This window comes from Tursiops truncatus, chromosome 2, assembly GCF_011762595.2.
Source record: "Tursiops truncatus isolate mTurTru1 chromosome 2, mTurTru1.mat.Y, whole genome shotgun sequence".
In the NCBI taxonomy this organism is placed as follows: domain Eukaryota; kingdom Metazoa; phylum Chordata; class Mammalia; order Artiodactyla; family Delphinidae; genus Tursiops; species Tursiops truncatus.
In genome coordinates this window covers 98620599-98647552 of record NC_047035.1, presented here as the reverse complement: position 1 = coordinate 98647552, position 26954 = coordinate 98620599, and the positions used below count along the sequence as shown (strand labels likewise).

The following is a 26954-nucleotide window of genomic DNA, read 5'->3' as shown; positions in this document are numbered from 1 at the left end:
TACTTGGGGAGAACAGTTCAAGATCTTGATGCAGGAAGCTCTTGAACTCATCTCCTCCCATGGACACACTGAGTCTCCAGCTACATATGGAAAATTTCCTCTTTAAAAAAAACCTAAAGGCTGGCCGAGTGACGACTACACATCAGACAAACAAGAAGAAAGCCACATGAAGCAGGTAGGGGAGGCTCAGACACAATCTTGCCATAAACCCCACCAGTGACACAGCAACCTCCAATCAAGAGGGAACTCAAAACCCGGAGCTTCTCATTAGGAGCAAAGGGTTCACACTCCACAATGCACACCCCAAGTTTTAAGACCTGCACCTGAGAGACGAACCCTCAAAAAAACATATAATTTTGAAAACCAGTGGGGCTCACAGCCCGAGAACCACAAGACTATAAGGTTCTGAGACATGGCTATTGGAGGGCCCACACACTCGGACTTACCTGCCCCAGGGCCCAGCTCAGAGTCAGCCTGTCTTGCCCAGACATAAGGGAAGGAGGATCACCTACTTATATTAAAGCATCAGCCTGAGGGGTAGGCATCCAATTGAAGACACATGTAGGAGACAGCTGGAACACTGTCCAGGGACAGAGACTTGCAGGTGCTATCTTCGCAGTCTCTCTTTGCTGTGCTCCAGAATATCAGTATCTCCCAGAAGGAAGCTACTACATGTATCTGGTGCCCTGATTTTTGCAGTTTCCGCCCAGGAGACACGTCTTAATTGCCTTGCTTTGGAGGCCAGGGGAGCTTGTGTTCCCAGTCCAATGGAACTGTAACACACAGTCACCCAGAAAGGAGATCATACACCCTTGTCTGGCACCCTGATTTTTGTGGCTGCTGCCAGAGGATACCTCTACATAGCATGGCACCGGTGCCAGTGGGGCTTACAGTAAAGGGTCCCACAGGACTGTAACCAACAGAGAAAGAGTTCTTCAACAGCTACCACCTCTAGGCACAGCAGCAGTCACAGACCCAAGAGCTCGGTTTTTCTGTGGAGACCTGTTACCCAGCTGTCACGGCTGCAGCCTGAGGGGCAGGCTTCTACTTAACCGTGTATCTAGCAACTGATTGTAATCCTTTTCGGAGACCTCAGAGGGCTGGTGCTATGTTTGTGCTCTCCCTCTGCCACACTCCTGAATGCCAGTGTGCCCCCAGGGGGAGCTTTCCATTCATCTGGCAGCCTGGTTTTTGTAGCCACTGCCCAGGGGATGCCCCTAAATCAACTGGCTCTGGTAGCCGGGGGGGCTTGCATTCCTGGGTCATTCCAGAGTAATGTGGCAGTTGGAAAGACAGTTCTTGGCCAAGTACCACCTCCAAGGCACTGCACAGACAGCAGACTGGGACACCCCCTCCCATCCCCAGTTTTTCTGTGAAGGAAGCCTCTTTGCTTTCCTCGAGCTTTGGCCTAAGGGGTAGGCTTCAGGTTTGGTATATGTCTAGTGGCCTACAGAGCTACTCTCAAGGAATAGATGTAGTCTTGCCTCTTTCCCTCTGCCTTGCTCCAGCTCACCAGTATCTCATACACTTGTCAGGAGCCCTGATTTTTGCAACTGCCCAAGTGACACCTCCAGATTGCTTGGCTCTGGTGGCAAGCAGGGTTTATGCTGTAGTCATACTGGACTATATATACTTGCATACTTTTAAAAGCTGCTGCCTGAGGGTCCAACTTCCAGTCAGCCTGATTTTAGTTGCTGAGATCCTCCCTTCTGGGACCTTGATAGGTCTTGGTACATACCTAACTACTGGGAGCTATTAAAGATATAATAAGCTGCTTGGACAAGCACAAAAGTTTAAGGGACAACCAAGACCTAGGACAGAGTTGAACAACAAGTTTCATCTCCTACATCCTTCAAGACTGGGAGGGGTGGTAGTTTCATCTACTGCATAGAAACCAACACAGAGTTAAGCAAAATGAAGAAACAAAGGAATATGTTCCAGGGACTTCCCTGGTGGTGCAGTGGTTAAGAATCTGCCTGCCAGTGCAGGGGACGTGGGTTCGAGCCCTGGTCCATGAAGATCCCATATGCTGCTTAGCAACTAAGCCCGTGCACCACAACTATTGAGCCTGCGCTCTAGAGCCTGCAAGTCACAACTACTGAGCCTGAGAGCCACAACTACTGAAACCCATGCGCCTAGAGCCCATGCTCCACAAGAGAAGCCACCACAATGAGAAACCCGTGCACCACAACAAAGAGTAGCCCCCGCTTGCCGCAACTAGAGAAAGCCCACGCACAGCAATGAAGACCCAATGCAGCCAAAAATAAATAAATAAATAAATTTAAAATATATATATATAAGTGTTCCAAATGAAAGAACAAGGTAAAACCTCAGCAAAAATTCTTGATAAAATGGAGATAAGACACATTATAATTAAAATGTCAGAAGTTAAAGACATGGAGAGAATCTTAAAAGCAGCAAGAAAAAACAACTAGTTATGTACAAGCAGACCCTCATAAGATTACCTGCAGATTGGTCAGCAGAAACTTTACAAGCCTTTGGGATTGGCACAATATATTCAAAATGCTGAAAGGAAAAAAATCTCCATCTGTGATCAAGAATACTCTATCCAGCAAAGTTATCATTCAGAATTGAAGGAGAGATAAAGAGATTTTAAACCAAGCAAAAGCTAAAGGAGTTTATCACCCATGAACCAGCCTTACAAGAAATGTTAAAGGGACTTCTATAAGCTCTAAAGAAAGGGTACTAACTAGTAACAAGAAAACATATGAAAGAGTAAGTGTCACTGAGAAAGTAAATATATAGTAAATGTAATGGGTTAGTTATAAAGCTAGTATGAAGATAAAAAAACAAGTAGTAAAACTATGATTATAATAACTAATGGATACAGAAGATTAAAAGATATAAAATGTGACATAAAACATTGGAGGGCAGAGTAAAAACGTTGAACTTCAGAATGTAATCAAATTTAAGGTGTTAACCACCTGAAGTAGACTGTTAGAAGTTTTTATATGTAAGCCTTATGGTAACCATAAGGCAAAAACCTATAGTAAATTCACAAAAGAGAGAGAGAAAGCAGTACAAGCATATCACTAAAGAAGGTCATCAGACTACAAAGAAAGAGAGCAAGAGCAAGAGAGGAACCACAAAAACTTCCAGAAAACAAATAAGATGGCAATAAGTACATACCTGTCAATAATTACTTTAAATGTAAATTTACTAACTCCTTCAATCAAAAGACAGAGTGGCTGAATAGATAAAAAACAAAACCCATCTATATGCTACCTACAGGAGACTTGCTTTAGATATAAGGACACACAGAGACTTGAAAGTGAAGGGATAGAAAAAGATATTCCATGAAAACAGAAACCAAAATAAGCTGGGGTAGCTATACTTTTATCAAAATTGACTTTCAAACAAAGGCTATATAATAAGAGACAAAGAAGACATTATATTATATTGGGCCAACCCAACAAGAAGATAAAACATTTATAAAATATTTTTTTATCCAACTTAGGAGGACCTAAGTATGTAAAGCATATATTAACAAACTTGAAGTGAGAAACAGACACCAGTACAGCAATAGTAGCGGACTCTAATGCCCCCTTTACCTCAGTGGATAGATCATCCAGACAGAAAATCAATAAGGAAACATCATCCTTAAAAGACACAGTAGGGGCTTCCCTGGTGGCGCAGTGGTTGAGGGTCCGCCTGCCGATGCAGGGGACACGGATTTGTGCCCCAGTCCAGGAAGGTCCCACATGCCACAGAGCGGCTGGGCCCATGAGCCATGGCCGCTGAGCCTGCGCGTCCGGAGCCTGTGCTCCGCAATGGGAGAGGCCGCAACAGTGAGAGGCCTGCATATTGCAAAAAAAAAAAAAAAAAAAACAGTAGACCAGATATACTTAACAGATATATAAAAGACATTCCATCCAAAAACAAGAGAATACATTCTTTTCAAGTACAGATGGAACGTTCTCCAGGATAGATCATATGTTAAGCCACAAGACAAAGTCTTAATAAATGTAAGAGAATTGACATCATGTCAAGCATCTCTTCCAACCACAGCGGTATGAATTTGAAATCAATTACATGAAGAAAAGTGTAAAGTTCACAAATATGTGGAACTTAAACAACATGCTACTTGAACAACCAATGAGTCAAAGAAGAAATCGAAAGAGAAATAAAAAAATACTTTGAGACTAATGAAAATGGGAATATAACAAAGTTTATGGAATACAGTAAAAGCAGTTCTAAGAGGAAAGTTAATGGCAATAAATGCCTACCTTAAGAAACAAGAAAAGTCTCAAATAAACAACCTTACTTTTCACCTCACTAGATAAAGAAGAATAAAGCCTAAAGTTACTAGAAGGAAAGGAATAACAAAGGTTAGAGCAGAAATAAATGAAAGAGACAATAGAAAATATCAATGAAAATAAGAGCTGGTTCTCTGAAAAGATAAACAATACTGAAAAACCGTAAGCTAGACTCACCAAGAAAAAAAGAGAGGACTCAAATAAATAACAACAGAAGTGAAGAGAAGATGGTACAACTGATAGCACAGAATACAAAGGATCATACGAGACTACTTTGAACAGTTATATGCCAACATATTGAACAACCTAGAAGAAATGGATAAACTCCTAGAAACATACAACCTACCAAGACTGAATCATGAAGAAATAGAAAATCTGACCCAACTGATTACTAGTAAGGAGACGGAATCACTAATCAAAAACCTGCCAACAAACAAAAGTCCAGGACCAGGCAGGTTCACTGGTGAATTCCACCAAACATTCAAAGAAGAATTACTACCTATCCTTCTCAAACTCTTCCAAAAAATAGAAGGGGTGGAAACTCTTCCAAACTCATTTTGTGAGGCCAGCATTACCCTGATCCCCAAACCGGACAAGGATGCCACAAAAAAAGAAAATTACAGGCCAGTATTCCTGATGAATACAGGTGTAAAAAATATTAGCAAACAATTCAACAATACATTGAAAGGATCATACGCCATGATCAAGTGGGATTTATTCTAGAGATGCAAGGCTGGCTCAACATTCACAAATCAGTCAATGTGATTCAACACATTAACAAAATGAAGGATAAAAATCATATGATCGTTTCCATAGCTACAGGAAAAGCATTTGACAAAAATCAACATTCATTTATGATAACAACTCAACAAAGTGGCTATGAAGGGAATGTACCCCAACATAACAGAAGCCATATATTGTACAACAAGCCCACAGTCAACATCATACTCAAAAATTGAAAGCTTTTCCTGTAAGATTAGGAACAAGACAGGGATGCCCACTTTTGCCACTTTTATTCAGCATAGTGTTGGGAGTCTTAGCCAGAGCAATTAGGCAAGAACAAGAAATAAAAGGCATCCATATTGGAAAGGAGGGAGTAAAACTGTCACCATTTGCAGGTGACGTGACGTTATATATAGAAAACCCTAAAGACTCCAACAAAAAAACTTCTAGAACGAATAAACAAATTGAGTAATGTTGCAGGATACAAAATCAATACACGAAAATCTTTTGCATTTCTACACACTAATAACAAACTATCAGAAAGCAAAATTAAGAAAACAATCCCATTTCCAACTGCATTAAAAAGGATAAAATACCTAGGATTACATTTAACCAAAGGTGTTCAAGACCTGCATACTGAAAACTACAAGACATCAAGGAGAGTAGTTGAAGAAGGCACAAATAAGTGGAGAGATATTTTGTGCTCATGGATTGGGAGAATTAATAGTGTTAAAATGTCCATACTACCCAAAGCAATCTACAGATTCAATACAATCCCTATCAAAATTCCAATAGCATTTTTCACAGAAATAGAACAAAGAATTCTAAAATTTTTATGAAACCACAAAAGACCTCAAGCGGCCAAAGCAATCTTGAGAAAGACGAACAAACGTGTAAGCATCACACTCCCTGATTTCAAGCTCTATTTCATATCTATAGTAATTAAAGCAGTATGGTATTGGCATAAAGACAAACACATAGTTGAATGGAGCAGAATAGAGAGCCCAGAAATAAACCCACACATATGTGATCAATTAATTTACAACAGAGGAGCCAAAATTAGTGGGGTAAGGACAGTCTCTCCAATAAATGGAGTTGAGAAAACTGGAGACCCACATGCAAAAGAGTGAAACTGGAACACTATCTTATACTGTACAGGAAAATCAACTCAAAATGGATTAAAGACTTGAACATAAGATCTGAAATCATAAAACTCCTAGAAGAAAACATAGGTAGCAAGCTCCTTGACATAGGTCTTGGCGATGATTTCTTTAATCTGACACCAAAAATAAAATTTTTTAAAAGCAAAGATAAAAAGTGGAACTATATCAAACCAAACAACTTCCACACAGCAAAGAAAACCATCAACCAAATAAAAAGGTAACCTACTGAATGGGAGAAAATATTTGCAAGTCATATATCTGTTAAGGGGTTAATATTCAAAGTGTATAAAAAACTCATACAACTCAATAACGGAAAAAAAAAAGTAATTCGATTTTAAAATGGGGTAGAACATCTCAATAGACATTTTCCAAAGAAGACATAAAGATGGACAACAGGTACGTGAAAAGATGCTCAACATCACAAATCATCAGGGAAATGAAAAAACCACAATGAGATATCACCTCACACCTGTCAGAATGGCTGTTATCAAAAAGAACTCAAATAACAAGTGTTGGTGAGGATGTGGAGAAAATTGAACCCTCATGCACTGTTGGTAGGAATATAAATTGGTGCAGCCACTATGAAAAACAGTATGGAGGTTCCTCAAAAAATTAAAAATACAACTATCATATGATCCAGAGTTCCACTTCTGGGTATATATCTGACAAATGAAACACTAACTCAAAAAGATAAGCACCTTCATGTTCACTGCAGCACTGTTTACAATAGCCAAGACATGGAAACAACCTAAGTGTCCAATGATGAATGAATGGATAAAGAAATTGTGTGTATATACAGTGGAATATTATTCAGCTGTAAAAAAGAATGAAATCTTTCCATTTGCAGCAACATGGATGGACCTCAAGGGCATTATGCTAAGTGAAATAAGTCAGACAGAGAAAGACGAATACAATGTGATCTCTCTTACATGTTGAAACTAAAAATCCCTTTAAAAAAAAAGCTAACAGATATAGATAATATATTGTTTGTTGTCAAAGGATGATGGTAGAGGGTGGGAGAGATGAGTGAACTTGGTCAAGAGGTTAAAAATAAAAAATCTTGAAATCATACATTAAGTCAGAAGTATATGCCTTGAATTGTAGGAGTCCATAGGCAAATTAGAATTTTTGGTGCACAAATTGAAAGCATGTTCTTATAAATAAAAGCAGTTGGACTTTATAACATTTTATACACATGCTGTTTTCTTTATTTTCCACATAATAATGTAAGGATTATCTTTTGCATCAGTCTTTTTATAGGTAATAATGTGTCATTGCAAGGAGACAGCTTAATTGCATTCTAGGAGCTACTGTCACCATCCTCATTAACTGGCATTTAGGCAGTATAGGTAACATATACTTTATGTATACTAAAGTATGTGTGAATGTTTTCATATAAATAATGTTGAGGCCATTTTTTTTAACATCTGTAAGAAAATAGGGGCTTATTTATAATGGGTTTTGAAATTTAATGTCTCAAAAGAACTATAAAAACAGCTTCACAGGAAAAAAAACAAAAAAAAACAACCTGCCTCAAGGTGGTTGGGGGGATTAATTGATGTAACACATACAAAGCAGTCCAAAACTGTCCAGGTATTGTTATGTATCCTATGACTATATTTTGCCACAAGTCTTTTATGATTTTTATTTGTATTTTTGTACCTTTAAGCAGTGTTTACCTTTAACTTAATAGTTTATTTGTAAATGGTATGAATAAACATTGAAGACTGACTTGCTACTGAGGATTTTGAGTGACATGTTCATGGCCATATTAAATATTAAGCTTAATTTCAAAGTCTGTAAAGCATACTTTTAAAAAAAGAGCAAGACCAAAGGAAAAATCTCATTTTAAGAATGGCATTAGAGTGTTAGTTATCCTGTGAACAGAACATTCTCTGTACCTTCCCCTTTTTTGAGTCTTGCATAAATATAATCTGACGCTGAGTTAGGTGTTAACTGACACCATATCTTGCTTGATCAACCTGCAGTTTAGTTATGAAGCAGGAAAACAAGGTGTAAACTATCCAAGATCTCCACATGGCCTGGAATGACCTATGGCATCTTATATAGCCCTGGTTTCAAAATTATGAATAGATAGCCTATAAATGCTTAATTATATTAAACAGTGTCACTGAATGTCTAGAGCTTCTCAATGGGGAAGAGGCTGTAATAAGTTATTTTTCTTTGAAAATTAGAACCACTGAAAATTGGATAGGCCAGGTCACAATATAGAGCCCTTCCTATCAGGAGAAGTGTTCAGAGGTAACCCATCATTCAGGAGGATAGCCATTTCCACACCTGGCAGGAAGTTGAACTATACAACCTTCTGAACTCATTTCCAGTTCATTAATTTCACAAAATTAAAGAAATTGATGACCTGTCTGGGTATTGTCATTGTTACTTTCAAATTGAGGCGCTCTTTATTTTCTCTTTGACATGTAAGGTGTCAACGTATAGAGTCTTGAACCATAAGCAGTTTTATTCTTAACATTGCCTACTATATGATTCAGGAGGTATAATTTGAGTTGTTTATTATATGTCTCCAAAGTATTGGGTTGGCCAAAAAGTGCCTTCGGTTTTAAGTAAAAATAAAAGACATTTTTCATTTTCACCAAGAACTTTATGGAACAACGTATTCACCTTCTGCCATTTTTCAGGCAACTTCATAATTCCATCTTCCCAAAACTTTATCTTTTTGAGCAAAGAACTGTTCCAGGTGCCTTTTACAGTCTTCCAGGGAATTGAAATTTTTTCCATTAAGAGGATTTTGTAAAGACCAAAATAAATGGAAATCTGAAGGTGCAATGTCTGTTGAATATGGTGGATGAATCAGAACTTCCCAGGCAAGCTGTAATAGTTTTTGCCTGGTCATCAGAGAAACATGTGGTCTTGCATTGTCCTGATGGAAGATTCTGTGTTTTCTGTTGACTAGTTCTGGATGCTTTTCGTGGAGTGCTGCTTTCAGTTGGTCTAATTGGGAACTTGTTTGACTTAATCTTTGATTTTCCAGAAGGAGTTCATAATAGAGGACTCCCTTCCAATACCACCATATACACAACATCACCTTCTTTGGGTGAAGACCGGCCTTTGGTGTGGTTGGTGGTGGTTCATTTCGCTTGCCCCATGATCTGTTCTGTTTCACATTATTGTACGGTATCCACTTTTCATCGCCCGTCACAGTTTGTTTTAAAAACAGAGCGTTTTCGTTATGTTTTAGTAGAGAATCACATGTGGAAATACGGTCAAGAAGGTTTTTTTCGCTTAACTTATGTGGAACCCAAACATGAAAGCAATGAACATAACCAAGCTGGTGCAAATGATTTTCAGCGCTTGATTTGGATATTTTGAGTATGTCTGCTATCTCCCACGTGGGATGACGTTGATTGATCTCAATTAATATCTCTATTTGATCACTATCAACTTCAATTGTCTACCCAACCGTGGAACATTGTCCAACGAGAAATCTCCAGCACAGAACTTCGCAAACCACTTTTGACATCTTCAGTCAGTCACAGCACCTTCTCCATGTGCTGCACAAATCTTTTTTTGCATTTCGGTTGCGTTTTTACCTTTCTTGAAATAATGTTGCTTTTTTCCTTCCATCTTCAATATTAAAATGGCTACACAAAACTTCACCAGTTTTGATGTCTTTTTTTAAATGCACGCTGATATGACAGCTGTCACATACAATCTAACAAAATTGTTTTGAATGAAGTTAAAGACAATAAGTGCTACTAGAGCCATCTTACAGAAAAAACCAAACGAACCTTTTGGCCAACCGATACTTTATATATTTATCCACTAAAGAGTATTTTAAAGGTAAGTTCATTGTTATCCTTCCAAATAGTGAATTCCCTGCTTCTAGTGGAATAAATAAGAATCAAAAACCAGATGAAACTAGATGGTCACATTCTGAAATCACACTCAGGATTAGTTCAGTTTGACAAACAAATTTTGCATTCGTCATCCTGATACTTAATTTTGTCAACCTTCCACCTACCCCTTCTGCCAAAATAAAGAACTTCGGTATACTAATATAATGGAAAAAATATCAAAACCTAAATCACAAAAGGAGAAGAGAATGGATATTATATCTCTCATTAGACTCATTGCTTTGATTCTCTTTATTTGGTTTCAGTTTTTTTAGGCCCCTCTGCCAGTGCTGTCATAGGAGCCAGTGGGCACTGTTTTCTTTTTTGCTTTGTTTGTTTTATGTGTTTCTTTAAGGTTTCTTGTCATTTTAAATGTGACATACTTATTAAGTCATATTTAAAGTCATTTTAAGTTGTATGTCATATTAAGGTTTAATGTGACACGTGGGCATAATATGACTCTTCAGTCTTGTTCCGAGTGCTAAGAATACAGTGATGAACCAGATAGATATGGTCACTGCCCTGGTTGAACTTACAGTCTAATGGAGGATACATAACAAATAAATTGGCTGTTACATAATTTTAAGTCAGGCATTGAAAAGAAAGTACACACACAAGGAATATGGTGAGGGTATGGCAGGAGAGCACTGCTTTAGATAGGGTAGTCAGTAGAGACCCTTTCAAAATCATAGCAAGCAGGGGCTTGAAGGGTAAGAAAATATTCCAGGTAGAGGAAACAAGTATCAAGTCCCTAAGGTGTAAAAGAGATCATTCACATTTTCTTTCTGCGCTGGTTTAAACCATAAAGATGACCAATTTAACTTGCTACTGAGATGGTTATGATTTGATGCAATTCATTTAAATTGTCAGCCCCCCAAAATAGTCACTCCTTCACTTTGTGCTTTAAACCTTGGCCCCCAGACACTTGGAGTATTAGTCTCAACTTACATATGATGTATCTGATATTTCTTATAGAGGGAGTTTTCGATACATATTAGCTCCTTTCCCTTCTCCCTACTGTGCAGCATTGTTGAGAATGCACTTGCCAGGCAACTCTTCTCCTTCCCCTCAGCCCCACCCCCAGCAGAAGTGTGTGGTATTTGGTGCTGGGATAGGGAGGGCACAATCAAGAAAAACACCAGTCTTCAGACCTACCCTGTTCTCTCTATTAAGTCTCCCAGGGGTCCCAGCCTTCTCCTGAGTCTACCAATTTGACTTCTGGAATTCAGGTCACTTCAAGAATGTTGCCAGGGTATTCAGCCATCTACAAGAACTCAAGTCCCAGTTACTGTTATATGCTGCCCATTCCAGGGGTTTTCCTTCTTCATCCTAAACCTCTCTCCTTGGCTCTCTACTGCATGACTGCTTCATCAAGAAGCTGCTCTAGTTGATGCTGAAATGGGGGATGAGCTGGGGAGATTTGATTGAGTTATTTTGGAATTCCTCTGACTTGCTCTTTGGTAGCGGTTCTCCTCATAACTGTTGGCCTTGGTAGCCAGAACAGGACATGGCATTTTCCTGCTGCTGAACTGGTAGAGAAGGAATTGGCCTTTTACCCATGACTGGCAGCTGTATAGAAAAACAGAACACCTGATCTAGTAGTAGGTGAGACTTGGCTTGTTTCCCTGGTCCCACTTGAAGTTACTGCCTTACAAGGTACTTTCTCCTCGCAATAATGGGGGAGGGGGGGTGAGAACACTGTGCCTTCATTTTTTTCCCTTATTGGTAAAATGAGAGTGTTGGTATAGATGATCCCTAAGGTCCCTTTTAGTTCTAATACATCGTGTTTCTATTCCAAACCATGTAGTAGTTTTGTCTCTAATGTCTGACACACATAATGTTTACATTGGAAATTATTCCAGTATGTGAGCTTGATATATATGTGGAAACGTATAGCCTTACTGGTCGAGCCTGGATATTGTCATTTCAGAATGCACGTTTGGATTGTAGCTGGAAAACTTTGTACTGCCAATGTCTTACTGCAAGTTTTTGCTATTAAAAGCAGTAGTACTGTGTACCCTGAGGATGAAACAAGCTAAGTAAGCCTGAGTTAGTCTTTAAAGAAGGATGAGCATGTATCAATGAAATTTGTGGTGAATGACTTGAAGATGTGTTTTTTCACTTTGTCATAGGGGTCAAATTGGACTGAAATAACGCTGTGCTAATATGATTCTGAATTCTGTTGCTCTCTCTGAATTGATCCCTCCTTCTTTTGCAGGAGCTATTGTGACAATCTTGGTTACCATCCATTAAGTGCTGCTGACTTTGGAAAGATCATGAAAAATGTCTTTCCAAACATGAAGGCACGTCGTCTGGGCACAAGAGGCAAATCTAAATATCCTTTACCAGAATGGTTTTTAGTAATCTCTTTAAGTTCTCCCTTATCACAGAACATCTGCTGCTGTAGTTCAACTAGCAACTATATTTAGAAGTAAATTTAAATCAACAAATATAAATGACTCAAAAGTACTTAGAATAATTGTAAATTGTATTTTCCCAGCTGTTTATCACACTGCAAGAGAAATAACAAATAGTGGTTATTAGGATTGTGATAGATTTCACCTTACTCTGTCACTATAATGTGTTCTTAATGGTCTGATCTTCTTTTCCTTAACAATAGAATTACTAAGGCACGCCACAGTACAGCAGTTGTAAATTATGTCAGTGAAAGTGGAGAAAGATGTTAGTTTATCATCTTTCCTTCCTCTAATTTAGAAACATAGGGATCTCTTTGGTAATATATACAACATTCAAACAATTTTTTTGTGGAACTTGTGCTGTAGGATTAGTGTTCTCTTTGTATTTTCATCCAACCCTTTAAAGGCTGTATTAAAATTAAAGCCAGGGCATAGAAAAGGCCCCTCTCATGATAGAGAAATACTTAGGAGCAAACAGAAGTAAGGAAATTAAAATTAAGAGTTTACTAAAGTTCTTCCTACCCTTGGAAGAAGATTGTAACATGGAGGGTCTCTGTATCATATTAGAAATGCATCATTTCTCTCTGCTTAGCTTTTGGCCTTTTCCAAAACATAAAAATTCTGCTGTGGGGGAGATGAAGAGGGGAAGGGGAGAGGCTGCTTTTCTCAAACGGCTCCAGGTGTTCTGTAACCAGTTGTTGCACGACCGAGTCTTGTTTCCTGAGTACAAACAAAAATGTCTTCATGTGTCTTTGGCATGTTACAGGTGATAATCCTGTACGTTTCAGTGGAAAAAGAGAAGTGAAAAGGTTAAAGCTCTTGTGACACTCATAAGAGTTGTTTTTGTCCCAGTGCCCTGGGCTAAAGTTTCCCTTCTCTCTGCCAGGTTTCCATCTGGATATTCCTTTCCTTCTGACCTGTTTGTTACTGGTGGCTGGCACTGCTTATTAGGAACATTTATTCATAAAATTTATAACAGATGAAAATCATTTTGTTCCATTTGAGCCAGTAACATTCTACAAGGACTGTTTCAGTTTCAAAAGAGTAAAGGTGTCCTGAGCTTCTAATAATTAAGTTTTCTTTTACAGAAGAATTCAGAAAGTCGATGGTATCTCAGGCTGATTTTATTCTCATTTCATATATGGTTACTTTTCAAGTGCTAACTATATAAACAGTTCATTTAATTTCGAGTACTTCAGACCTTAACCATTTATTACGTATTGCTACAGTGGACTAAGAAAAAAAGCTTTTGTTCATATGCCAACACTACCCAATCTTGATTTTCACAAAACTGGGGATGGGGTAAGAATTTCTGCCTTTTCTTTTTGATAAGTAGAATTGTACCTTATTATCAGCATTGAAACGATTCTGCATGGTCTCATTTGGATAAAACCAGGGACCAGGAACTGTCTTTTACTAAATAAATGAGCCAAAAAATTCAACAGTGGCTGGTAACTGTTAGCATATATGACTTATATCACCGTGGTTCGTGAAATTAAGGAGAAAAAAGATGGATCTAAAGTTCCTGATTGGTAGATATATCTATGGTATATATTGTCAAGAGGAAAATTTAAGTTATAGAATAACGTGTAGAACGAATGTTTTCAGAAGAGGAAATACGGCTTATGGCATAGCTTGTTTTCTTGATGTTAGAAAAGGCTTTTTAAAAAATTCAAAAGATCTGTTAGTCTCCATATATGTTTAACAATATATGTTTAAATGTTATATTCACAACACTGCTGGTGGCTGTGCACCAGTGGGTATAGGCATAGACCTCATATTTGCAGTACTTTTATGCCTGCCAGTACCACTCACTTAGTACTACTTTGACTCAATAGTTTTATATTGTGTCTTCTGATTAAGAACATGTATCTTAAGTGTGCTTCAATTTAATTTCTCTGAACTTTCTTTTAAAAGTATTTTCCTTTTTCCTTTGTTTAGTTGGAAGGAGCTGAACCTTCTGGGCAGCTTCAAAATATTGATGAGGAAGTTATCACTTCTGCTTGCCGTCTTGTGTGTGAATGGGCCCAGAAAGTGTTAAGCCAGCCATTTGACACGGTCTTGGAATTAGCCCGCTTCCTTGTAAAAAGTCACTATATAGGCACCAAGTCGATGGCAGCTCTAACTGTAATGGCCGCAGCACCACCAGGTACAAAATTATTAACAAGCTAAAACTGACAGGGTGTTAACTGTCTTTAGAGTTGGTAGTAAAAAGAAGAGCTTAGCTAAAAACCTCCTTTGTCTTTTTAGTATTTGTATGCGTCCACTCTTACTTCCCTTAATACTAAATTCAGATGGGCTTGTTGAGCTAACAAAAATAATAATAGTTCTTTCATGATAAACTTTAAGTTATAGCTTTGTATGTTGCTCTGCTTAAGTATGAAACTTTTATGATTTCCTAGTTGATATTTCATTAATTTTTCCATTGCTGTTTAAAGAAGATGCGTATGTGTACTTTTAAGTATATATGTATTTCTAAATTGATAAATTAAATATTACAAATATAAAGTAAGATTAAGTTTTTTAATTACTTGCTACGACTCCTATCCCCAAAACTAATACTTATAAGTGAAATGATCTTTGGACAATGTGAAAGGTACCTTAGTCTCACAAAAAATAAACCATGTGAAGCATTACTATGAAATAGCAAGAGTGATTTTTTTAATATGCATTCAGATGAGTATTTTTATTCAGATAGCAACTTAAGAATTAACAGTATTAGGACTGACAGTATCGTTGGAATAATAACTCCCTCCTAAATTAATAGCTGTGTAAAGTATCTATTTTAATGAAATTTTTAAAATGTCTTATTTCAGTCATACTTTATAAACCTAAAAAAAGAGTGAATACATTTTTTTATTACTCTAGGAAATTATAACTTCTATAAAAAATTTATTAATATGAAACAGTAGATTTATCACAGCCAGAATTATAATTATAATTATACTCTTAAATGACTTTACTTTTCTATCTTAACTTCATTATTTTAATAAGGAATCCTTTTTCTCTGTTTAAATTTATCAGAAGCTTTAAGCATTTGCAGTATGTGTGTGAGAGAGATTGTTCTGTTCTCTCATTTTATTGTCAATTGAGGACCATAAATATCAGCAAAATAGCTTTTTACAAGAGCCTCCTCATAGTTTTTCCTGTCTCGATATAAAATGGATGGCTCTAATCTGTATAGTTATGTAGTTACACAGGGGCAGAAGAGTGCTTAGGCAGCCTTACCTAGCTAGATAGCTCACATCTGTTACCTCATTTATTCTCCCAGCGGTCCTGTAAGGTAGGGGATATTTATTCCCATTTTACAGATCGAGAAACAGATTCAGGGAGGTTAAGTAATTTGTCCATAGTCAAATAAGTAGTGGAATTAGCCAGAATTTGAATCCTGGTTTGTCCTTCTCCAAAACCCAGGTTACTCCTTTACACCAGACTGTCTTCCTAGCTTCTGGCAAAATGAGGTTCTAAAAGATATGGGCCCTTCAGCTTTCTGTGTTCTCTTTCTGCTACCCCTACTGACACCCAGAAGAGTACTTCCACAAGTTGAGGACTTAGGAGGTATCATGGGGTAAAGAAACAGAGACATCTCTATCTTCTTATTTCCCACATTATTCACATAGTCTCACTGAAAGAAATGTTGAATGAATGGATTTTTAAGGCTAAGTGTGAAGAAAGGTATATTTTTTAAACCAAAATACTAAAAATCACATATATAAGTAGGCATTTTCACTTTTTGAAAGTAGCTCGGGAGGCTGACTGTTTTTTTAACAATCTTCTGAAATTTCGTTCTCAGCCATTGCCACTTTTTTTTTTTAATTTATTTTTGGCTGCAGTGGGTCTTCGCTGCTGCATGCAGGCTTTCTCTAGTTGCAGCAAGCGTCTTTCTCTTCGTTGTGGTGCACAGGCTCCTCATTGCGGTGGCTTCTCTTGTTGTGGAGCGTGGGCTCTAGGTGCACAGGCTTCAGTAGTTGTGGCACCTGGGCTCAGCAGTTGCCGCTCACAGGCTCTAGAGCTCAGGCTCAGTAGTTGTGGCACACGGCTTAGCTGCTCCGCAGCATGTGAGATCTTCCCGGACCAGGGCTCGAACCCGTGTCCCCTGCATTGGCAGGGAGATTCCTAACCACTGCACCACCAGGGAAGCCCCATTGCCACTTTTAAAAATATCTTTGGTAGTGATGAATCTTCTTCCTTTGAAGGTGCACTTGGTTTTTTGTAAATATCGTCTCCATATTAAGAACAGGTTGTATTACAGACGTCCTTTGTAAGCAGCTGCTTGGAACTCATGCCTGTCCAGAAACCCTAGCAGGAGGCATGAGGCAGCGAGCTTGAGCGGTTGGCACAGGCCCTCGGGTTCAGGTGCTGAGCAGCCAGAGCCGAGGCTGCGGACTGGATGGGAGCAGCGCAATTCGAGTTGGATTTGAGGAGAAAGAATAGTACTTAGGTGATAAAAGGGCGGTCAGAACATGTGGGATTGTTGAGCAGTGAGTGTGTGGGTTAGAGTTTACAGTCCCTTTCTCTCCTTCCCGCCTCCCACTCACGAAGCTGTTGCTGTTGACAAGATGAAAAGCAGAAACGGCTGGGGAAGGGAAGGTCAGGATGTGCCAGCAGGACAGGGGTGTCCTCCCTTTGCCTCTCTCCACTGTTTCTACTGACCCCTGCTCACTATCTAATGATCTTAATGCCACTCCCTAAATGTGAAATGAGCTTTTGAAAAATCAGTTGTATTACATAATCAAGTTTTCTTAAAATTTATCCCTTGCTTATTTTATCATCCCTCTTCCTCAGTGTTGATCTTACTACTACTTTAAAAAGCTTTCTCAGTGACCCTTTTTTAGAATACCTTAACCTTAGTCTTATTAAGAAGCTCTGCTTAATTTCTCCTAGGTCATACTGGAATAATTAATTAATTAAAGCGGTTAAAATTGTATTACCTGTTTTCGTGAAATTCATGTAGAATTAAAGACTTGTTTTCCCCGTACAATTTTTTTCTAAGATATGGATGGTTTCAGCAAATATTTATTGAGTACCCCTTGTGGACTGAGTATTAAAATCATGAAAATGCATGAATTTCTTAATTAGAGAAGGGGGAAGGAAGATTTTTCTGACATCTACTGATAATATGTAAAACATGCTCTCTTGGCATTTATCTTAGCTTTTGCACATTAGTGACATAGCTACTACTCTTTTCAAAATCTTCATCTATTATTGCAGATATAACTACAGCTGTCACCCAAGTTGAACCGTATTTTAAGGTGTCAGTTAAAACCATATTGACAAATGTTTATAAACTGGAAGTGTAATATTTATGCTTCATAAAGAAACTGTGAGTTAAAATTTGCTGGGTTTGGTTGCTTTGTCCAGTAAATGGCTACATAGTCTTAGAAATTGAGTTGTAACCTCTTTGTATAAAGAGGAGTATTTTAGCTTTACTTTCTGTTTATTTTCAGGAATTAAAGGAATTACCCAGCCTTCTGCTTTTATACCTACAGCTGAAAGTAATTCCTTTCAGCCTCAAGTGAAGACTCTGCCATCTCCTATTGACGCTAAACAGCAATTGCAACGGAAAATCCAAAAGAAACAACAAGAACAGAAACTACAATCCCCTTTGCCAGGAGAATCCTCAGCAAAAAAATCAGAAGGCGCTACAACCAATGGAGTGACTAGTCTTTCTAATGGAAATCCTGCAATCCTCTCTCCTCAGCCTATTGGTATCGTTGTGGCAGCTGTCCCTAGTCCCATTCCGGTAATATCATTAAATAGCATTTGGCCTTACTGGGATTGTGGGAAGTCAGTTGTTTAGTTAAAAGTGGCACAGAAGAAGGAGGCAAGTATAGGTGTAGATTCAGTTATAAACTGATTTTGTGACCACACACAGATTTCACTTCAGTCGGTTCTTTTATTCAGGATATACGTTGTTGATTACAGCGTGAGCTATAAAAGGAACGGAAGTGCAATTACAAGACATACAAGTTTGCACATAACCAGTCAGAGCTTTATGTAAGAGATGAGTCATTTTCAGAGTTGTTTCATCTCTAGCCAAGCAAAGGTGACAAAATTGCAAACTTTTTTTGGTTTATATTTGTTTCCTTTTTAACATTCAGATGGAGCAAAATTGTAATATGTGTTGGTAGTACATTAACATAGACTTGTCTCAATGGTGGGACCTCGGTCAAGTCTCTAAGCTACTCTGAGTCTCTTTCCTTATCAACAAATAGAGGTTATGGTCTACTTGTCTGTCTCACACAACTGAGTTTATGATGAAGAGGCTTTTAAAATGAGAGTGCATGGGCTTCCCTAGTGGCGCCACGGTTAAGAATCCGCCTGCCAGTGCAGGGGACACGGGTTCAAGCCCTGGTCCGGGAAGATCCCACATGCCACAGAGCAACTAGGCCCGTGCACCACAACTACTGAGCCTGCGCTCTAGAGCCCGTGAGCCACAACTGTTGAGCCCGCATGCCACAACTACTGAAGCCCGTGCTCCTAGAGCCCATGCCGAACAACAAGAGAAGCCACCGCAATGAGAAGCCCATGCACAATGAGAAGCCCGTGCACCACAACGAAGAGTAGCCCCCACTCGCCGCAACTAGAGAAAAGCCCACACGCAGCAACAAAGAGCCAAAGCAGCCAAAAATAAATAAATAAATGTTTTTTTTAATGTTTAAAAATAAAAAAATAAAAATAAAATGAGAGTGCATCATGCTAAAGCAAGATGGTATTTTATGTTGTTATTTATGATGTTATTAGGGAAATATAGTATCTTGTGGTTTTTCCTGTTCTTATCATTATCCTTATCATCGTCATCATCATGTTATTGAAACATGGAATACCTGGGAACCATACTCTTGCACTATTCATTGTAGAGCAAACTGGGGAAGGCAGTAGTTTTATCTGAGACCTTATCCGCAGTGATTTATTAGTAATGCCCAAGGTAGATCCATTTATAAGACAGTCTCCCCTGTGAGTGAGTCATCTTGCCACAGACTCCAGTTAGATACCTTTATAGTTGCATGTTTCTTCAAGATTTTATTTCTGCTCCCTATAACCTCCTTCAAATTCATTGTTTTAGCAAGTATTCATCACAAATGTGAAGTTTTTCATTGAAGTCTTAATAATTCTCTTCTTACATATCATTGTATTTGGTAACTGTATTACACTATGTTGCATTTATTATAGTATTTACTTGTCTGATCCTATCGAATCTGGTCTAAAAACTTGTCTAACATACGAACTGTCTTTTTTTTTCTTTTTAGCATTACATGTATTAAATGCCTTAATACTAATGAATATATGAATTGCTATTTATATTCTAGACTTGTTACATCTGATATTTTTGTTTTCCGCCTTTTTAACAGGTCCAACGGACCAGGCAACTGGTAACTTCACCAAGTCCAATGAGTTCTTCTGACGGCAAAGTTCTTCCCCTCAATGTACAGGTGGTCACCCAGCACATGCAGTCTGTGAAGCAGGCACCAAAGACTCCTCAGCACGTCCCAGCCAGTCCTGGGGGGGATCGCTCTGCCCGACACCGCTACCCTCAGATCTTACCCAAACCAGCCAACACCAGTGCCCTCACCATCCGCTCTCCAACTACTGTCCTCTTTACTAGTAGTCCCATCAAAACCGCTGTTGTACCCACGTCACACGTGAGTTCTCTAAATGTGGTGAAAATGACAGCAATATCCCTCACACCCAGCAACAGTAGTGCCCCTCTGAAACATTCTGCCTCAGTAAACAGTGCTGCAGCGACAACGGAAGAATCAAGGACCCTTCCACAGATCAAGAATGGTTCTGTTGTTTCACTTCAGTCTCCTGGATCCAGGACCAGCAGCACCGGGGGACCATCTGCTGTGGAAGTCAAAATGGAACCTGAGATGTCATCAGATGAGCATCCTGTACAGTGCCAAGAGAACTCTGATGGGGCTGACGTGCCCAAAACAACACCTAGTGCCCTCTCAGGGCAGAAAAGTAATACAGAGGGAGTAGTGCAAAAACCTTCAAATGAAGGTGTTAATGAAATAAAAGCAACTAAGGTCTGTGACCAGAGGACCAAATGTAAAAATCGCTGTAATGAAATTCTGCCAGGCACTTCAACAGGCAATAATCAAAGCACTATCACTCTCTCAGTTGCCACTCAGAACTTAACTTTCACCAGCACCAGCTCACCATCTAATGGTGACTCAATAAATAAAGACCCTAAATTATGCACTAAAAGTCCAAGAAAGCGGCTGTCTTCTGCATTGCAAGAGTCCCAGGTGCCTCCTGTAAAGAAACCAATTGTGGAACAGCTTTCTGCAGTTATCTCAGAAGGTCAGAAACCAGGCAGTGTTAAGAAGGACCAAAAGGTTCCACATTCAGGGAAAACGGAAAGTTCAGCAGCAGGTTCTCAGATTCCTAGCAAGGTATCAACAAATGTTAACTCACACGTAGTGGCAAGTCATCCTCAGCAAGTGAATTCCTCTGCTCTTGTTACCAGTGATTTAGCTTCAGAACAGCAAACCACACCATCATCATCTCCAGATATAAAAGTAAAGCTTGAAGGCAGTGTCTTTCTCTTGGACAGTGATTCAAAATCGCATGGCAGCTTTAATCCAAATGAATGGCAACAGGTCACTAAGGATTCTGAGTTTCTATCTGCCGGCTGTGAACAACAGCAAGATATCAGTGTCATGACAGTTCCTGAGCACTCTGATATCAATGACTTAGAGAAGTCTGTTTGGGAATTAGAAGGAATGCCACAGGACACGTATTCCCAGCAACTACACAGCCAGATACAAGAATCTTCTTTGAGTCAAATGCAAGCACAGTCTTCAGATCAGTTACCTCTACAGTCCGAACTGAAGGAGTTCGAGCCTTCTGTTTCCCAAGCAAATGAAAGCTACTTTCCTTTCGATGAGGAGCTTACACAGGACAGTATTGTAGAGGAGCTGGTACTCATGGAGCAGCAGATGTCAATGAACAATTCCCATGCTTACGGTAACTGTTTGGGAATGACCCTTCAGAGTCAGTCTGTGACTCCAGGCGCTCCAGCGTCATCTCACGCCCCCAGCACCCACTTCTATCACCCCATCCGTAGCAATGGCACTCCGATCCCCACCCCCACCCCGACCCCCACCCCGACCCCGACCCCCACCCCCACCCCCACCCCTACATCTGAAGTGGTTGCTGGGTCTCAGAGCCTGTCACGGGAGAGCCCTTGCTCCAGGTTGGCCCAGACCACGCCCGTGGATAGTGCTTTAGGAAGTAGCCGACATACACCCATCGGTACTCCCCATTCTAACTGCAGCAGCAGTGTCCCTCCCAGCCCCGTGGAATGCAGGAATCCATTTGCATTTACCCCAATAAGCTCCAGTATGGCATATCATGACGCCAGCATTGTCTCAAGTAGTCCTGTGAAACCGATGCAGAGACCCATGGCCACACACCCCGACAAAACCAAGCTTGAATGGATGAATAATGGGTATAGTGGGGTTGGTAATTCATCCGTTTCTGGCCATGGCATTCTCCCAAGCTATCAGGAACTAGTGGAAGACCGTTTCAGGAAACCTCATGCTTTTGCTGTGCCTGGACAGTCCTACCAGTCTCAATCCAGACATCATGACACTCATTTTGGTCGTCTGACTCCTGTCTCTCCTGTGCAGCATCAAGGTGCCACTGTAAGTAACACCAACAAACAGGAGGGCTTTGCGGTCCCTGCCCCTCTTGATAATAAAGGAACTAACTCTTCGGCCAGCAGCAACTTCCGGTGCCGAAGCGTGAGCCCTGCTGTTCATCGCCAACGTAATCTTAGTGGAAGCACCCTCTACCCAGTATCTAATATCCCCCGATCTAATGTGACCCCCTTTGGAAGTCCAGTAACCCCTGAAGTTCATATTTTCACAAACGTTCACACGGATGCATGTGCCAACAACATAGCTCAAAGAAGTCAGTCGGTTCCATTGACAGTCATGATGCAAACAGCCTTCCCAAATGCTCTTCAGAAGCAAACAAACAGTAAAAAAATAACCAATGTTTTGTTGAGTAAACTTGATTCTGACAATGATGATGCAGTGAGAGGTTTGGGCATGAACAACCTGCCCTCCAATTATACAGCCCGGATGAATCTCACTCAGATTTTGGAAACTTCCACTGTCTTTCCTAGTGCCAATCCGCAGAATATGATCGATTCCAGCACTTCTATTTATGAATTCCAAGCACCATCTTACCTCACCAAAAGTAATAGCACCGATCAGATCAGTTTTTCTCCTGGCGATAATCAAGCACAATCAGAAATTGGAGAGCAACAATTAGATTTCAGTAGCACTGTTAAAGACCTGTTGAGTGGAGACAGCTTGCAAACCAACCAGCAGCTGGTAGGTCAGGTAGCATCTGATCTCACTAATCCTGCATCTGATTTTTCTAGCGACATCAGGTTGTCTTCTGAGCTCTCAGGCAGCATCAATGATTTGAACGCTTTAGATCCAAATCTACTGTTTGATCCAGGTCGTCAGCAGGGACAAGATGATGAAGCTACACTGGAAGAATTAAAGAATGACCCATTATTTCAACAAATTTGCAGTGAATCCATGAGCTCTATGACTTCATCAGGTTTTGAATGGATAGAAAGCAAGGACCACCCTACTGTTGAAATGTTGGGTTAAATTGTATTTTATAATATGTAGCACACTGTATCGAAAGACATATGTATTGTATTTGTCTTAATGGAAGTGCCTCCCGCAGCAGAAACACTTACTATTAATTGTGACATTTTAAGAGTTTGCTGCAGAAGCGGTTTCTTCTTCAGTAGGAAATGGTTAGACTCGCCTCAGCTCTTAACAAGTTTCTGAAGAGAGTAGGCTGTAGAAAAACAAATATTAGGTTTTCAATTTTATAATGTTCCCCATTTAATCACATTGTTCGCTAGTAAGCAAAAGAATAACCAGCTTTTACGAGAGCAGTCTAGATCTTTATTTTGTATAAGTTTATTTTAATTCATTGGTTGATCTGCACAGATTTTAGAGGAAACCATTGATTTTAGGTATAGGATATTTTTTGTTGTTGGCATTATCATTTAGATATGAAATCATAGTTAAGGTGAACTGTAGACAAGAAGGTCTTCCTTGAAACAGGGATAATATTCAGGTTATTATAAATATTTAGGCTTGAAGCATAGAGCTACTGTAGAATGAAAAAAAAATCTCTGTAGGACTTTCTGGGACTTCAGTACCATTTGCACCTGCAACGAAGGGCTTAAATAGGAGAAGATAATGGAAAATTAAATATTAATGTAAGGAAAGCAAAAGCTGCGCTAAAATATTTAAAAGGAAAAAACTAGTAGCCATTTATATTTGTGACCTTGCATTAGTCTTCTTTTAAAATGTTGATTTTAACATGGAGCTTACACAGAGACATGCCCGCACGTGCACACACACACAAACAAAACAAGTACGTAATTCCAAACATTGTAATTTAATAGAATAAATAAAAGCATGTTAGAAGAATATTTTATGTTTTATTATTTGGTAGTTGAGATAGGGGAATTTAGAAGGAAACTAAAAGCATTTTCTTAGTTTCATCACAGTATGTCTGCATGCACATATTAAAATTCTATTTAAGATTTATTTTGAAGGGTTTTAATTATAAGTCCTCGATTTAGTGACTGACTCCTTCACTGCTCCTGAATATAGAAATGCAATTTGATCATGAGAATCCCTTTGAAAGACAAATAAGCAGGAGAGAACATAAAAAACTAAACAGAAAACATTTCACCACCTGAGGTCTGAAGTCACAAATCTTTGTATCTCTGATAAAACAAAGGGGATATCAATAGTACTTGAAGAAGAGGAGCATTTTATAACATGCTTAATTTTTATTTATTGTGATAACCACAATTGCAAAAGAAGCACTCAGGATTTGTTTTAAAATGTTTCTCTCTGTGGCTCCCATTTTGTTTTGTGAATAATTATTTATGAACTTCATGGTGACACAAATCTTCTCATTAGTTGACAGCTCCATTTAAGTGAGCTTCAAGATCAGTTTCAAATAGACTTAAAAATTGCCGTTAAGTTTTTAAAGCTAACATTAAACCATTTCTATGCTACCTTGAGCCTAGCTAAGCTTTCCTTTACCTTAATTAGTAAGCCAATCAGAAGACTACAATCCATGAATATTTAACAAATGTGATGAAGGGTTTAATTTAATAAGATTTCATTGTTCAATAAATTTGCAAAGTAGGGTATTAACATTTTGATAAATAAATGGTGCTAGGTTTGGCTCAGAGGTTTATATATTGATATGTCCTAGTTATTGGCATTTGTGTGTGTTTGCTGTTATCTTGATTTAATGATCTGTTAGATTTTCTTTCTTGATGCTAGTTATTTCTTCACTGTACATTGAGACACAGCACTACTGCACACCAAAGTATGCAATACCCAAAGGAAACTGTGTGATTTCTTTTAACAAATGATGGGAGCCTTTCTACATGAGATACTCTGAAAAGGAGATTTTGAGGCCATTCTAATCCCTTGTTTACATTATTAACTTCCTACTAATACAAAAATAATGGAAATCTTTTTTGATAAAAATATAAAGACTGGAGGATTTTTAACCCCCTGTACAGTATTGCAGCAAACACTTTAAATTTGGTTGAATTCGTCCAGCAAACTTTCTGGGGTTCATATATTGCACTAAATTTGTTGAACCTGTGGTAGGCACATCTCTTAGGATAAATGCAACCAATACAGTCCACAGATTAAACTTTTTAAATGTGTTTCATTATGAAAAGACAAAATGTCATCAAAGTGACAGATAAAATTGTCTTATGTAGCAATGTGCATTAATCTCAATGAGATATTTCTATTTCTTATTCTCTTACATGAGAATATTACAGCAGGAAAAGTTAAGTTTAGTTTGCTTCACCATGTTAATACATGATCACAAAATGTGCATGAGTGTTATTGACTTATCTTGTACAGTACTAGGTATTCCTGTAACCACTTTTTTTTTTTTTCTTGGCTGTACTGAAACTGGTTCATTGTTAACCAGACAAGCATAGTTATTCACAAGTTATTTGCTTTTTTATGTTTACTAATTCTGCTTAGTTATTGTTGAATATGTTCTTTTCTCAGATTATTTTCATTGTTTTGATGTTTTAAACATTTTGCATACTGTTTATCATGATAAGACTTCATGAAGTAAATAATTTTGCATATAATTGCAATAAGCACTGACTTTTGAACTGAAAAGAAGGAAAGTGTTTTTTTGTGCAGTGCATCAGAGGTTCATATAACAGTCTTGTACTATAATGTGTTTTACTACACCATAAATGACAAAAACAAGCCCTGTTTCATGTTTTCATTTAGTGCAAAAATTCAAGATTTCCCCAGTGTTTTGTTGTCTGTTGTACCTGCTGAAACTACAGTAGTTGAATATTGCAGTAGCATTTCAGTTCTCTTTTTTTATTGAAAGTGCTCAAAAATTGTTTTTTAAATGTTTTCAAAAACAATTAAAAACATTTTATATTAAACTGACTGGATCTTAAGGTGATTTATGGGATCCGTTTTATGTAGACAGCATGCCATTTTGTAAACAGACCTGAAGCATTTCTTCCTTTGATCTCATGAAAGTTGAGAAAATGGGAAAAAATCAGCATCAGGAGGAACAGTGCTGCTAATCTATTCTCTGCTATTAATCCGGAGGGCTACACAGATCTTATTTTGTTCATCAGAACTCTGCTACTAACTTAGAGTTTATTACCAATGAATGATACATGGCATAGAGCTTTATGTTGTCCAAAAAAAAAAAAAAAGGTCTTTCCTTTCGTTCACTGACATATACTGTTTGCTTTCAAATGTTAGTCTGTGTAGTACCTAGATATGGGTATTTGGGGAACTTTGAATAGAAAAGTAACAGAAAATTTTAAAGCATAGCTATGTCCAAAAGCATTATAGGCATTTTGGTGAAGAACAGGCAAGCAGAACAGGAACGAATGGATATAATGAACCAATAAGAAATTCTGGAGGAAGAAGTGTTATGTAGTATCTGAGGTGCTTTTGGCTGCAAGTAAGAGAAAACCTAACACTGACTTCAGCCATAAGGACATTTATTTTTAGCTTAATAAGAATTTTGGTGATAGGAGGTGCTCAGGTTCATTCAGTGACTCAGTGTTTTTTTCTGTGTTCCATCAGCTTCAGCGTTGCTGTTCTGTGTCTATTGCCTCATGGTCACAAGATGACTACCACAGCTCCAAATATGGTATCTTCATACATCCCAAACAAGGTGGTAAGGGCAGCTCTCAGCCTTTTATCAGAGAGAAAAATATCTTTCCCATACTCTCCCATTACTCCCTCCCACTCCACCCCCTACTTAATCTTGTTAGAAAAAAGAAGGTCAAGGCCCACCATAAAACTAACTAGTTTAGATTCTTGATTCATCTTTTATAGCTAGGGGAGGGGCCCATTTCCAGGAGCATGTGATCATCCACTGAAAATGAGTTCCATAACCTAGAGAAGATACCAGGGACTTAAG

At 38.6% G+C, this 26954-nt stretch overlaps 1 protein-coding gene across 3 annotated transcripts in view; it reads left to right on the top strand.

The window, feature by feature from the left end:
- Positions 1–25957, top strand: part of RFX7 (regulatory factor X7) — a 146791-nt gene extending 120834 nt beyond the window's left edge. For all 3 annotated transcript variants that reach the window (XM_033851711.1, XM_073801040.1, XM_073801041.1), the window contains 5 exons: positions 12254–12370; positions 13670–13754; positions 14394–14601; positions 17900–18195; positions 19805–25957. In XM_033851711.1, coding sequence (XP_033707602.1) covers positions 12254–12370; positions 13670–13754; positions 14394–14601; positions 17900–18195; positions 19805–23089 — 3991 coding nt within the window. In that variant the 3' untranslated portion in view covers positions 23090–25957. The remainder of the gene's footprint in view (positions 1–12253; positions 12371–13669; positions 13755–14393; positions 14602–17899; positions 18196–19804) is intronic.
- Positions 25958–26954: the final 997 nt, after the last annotated feature.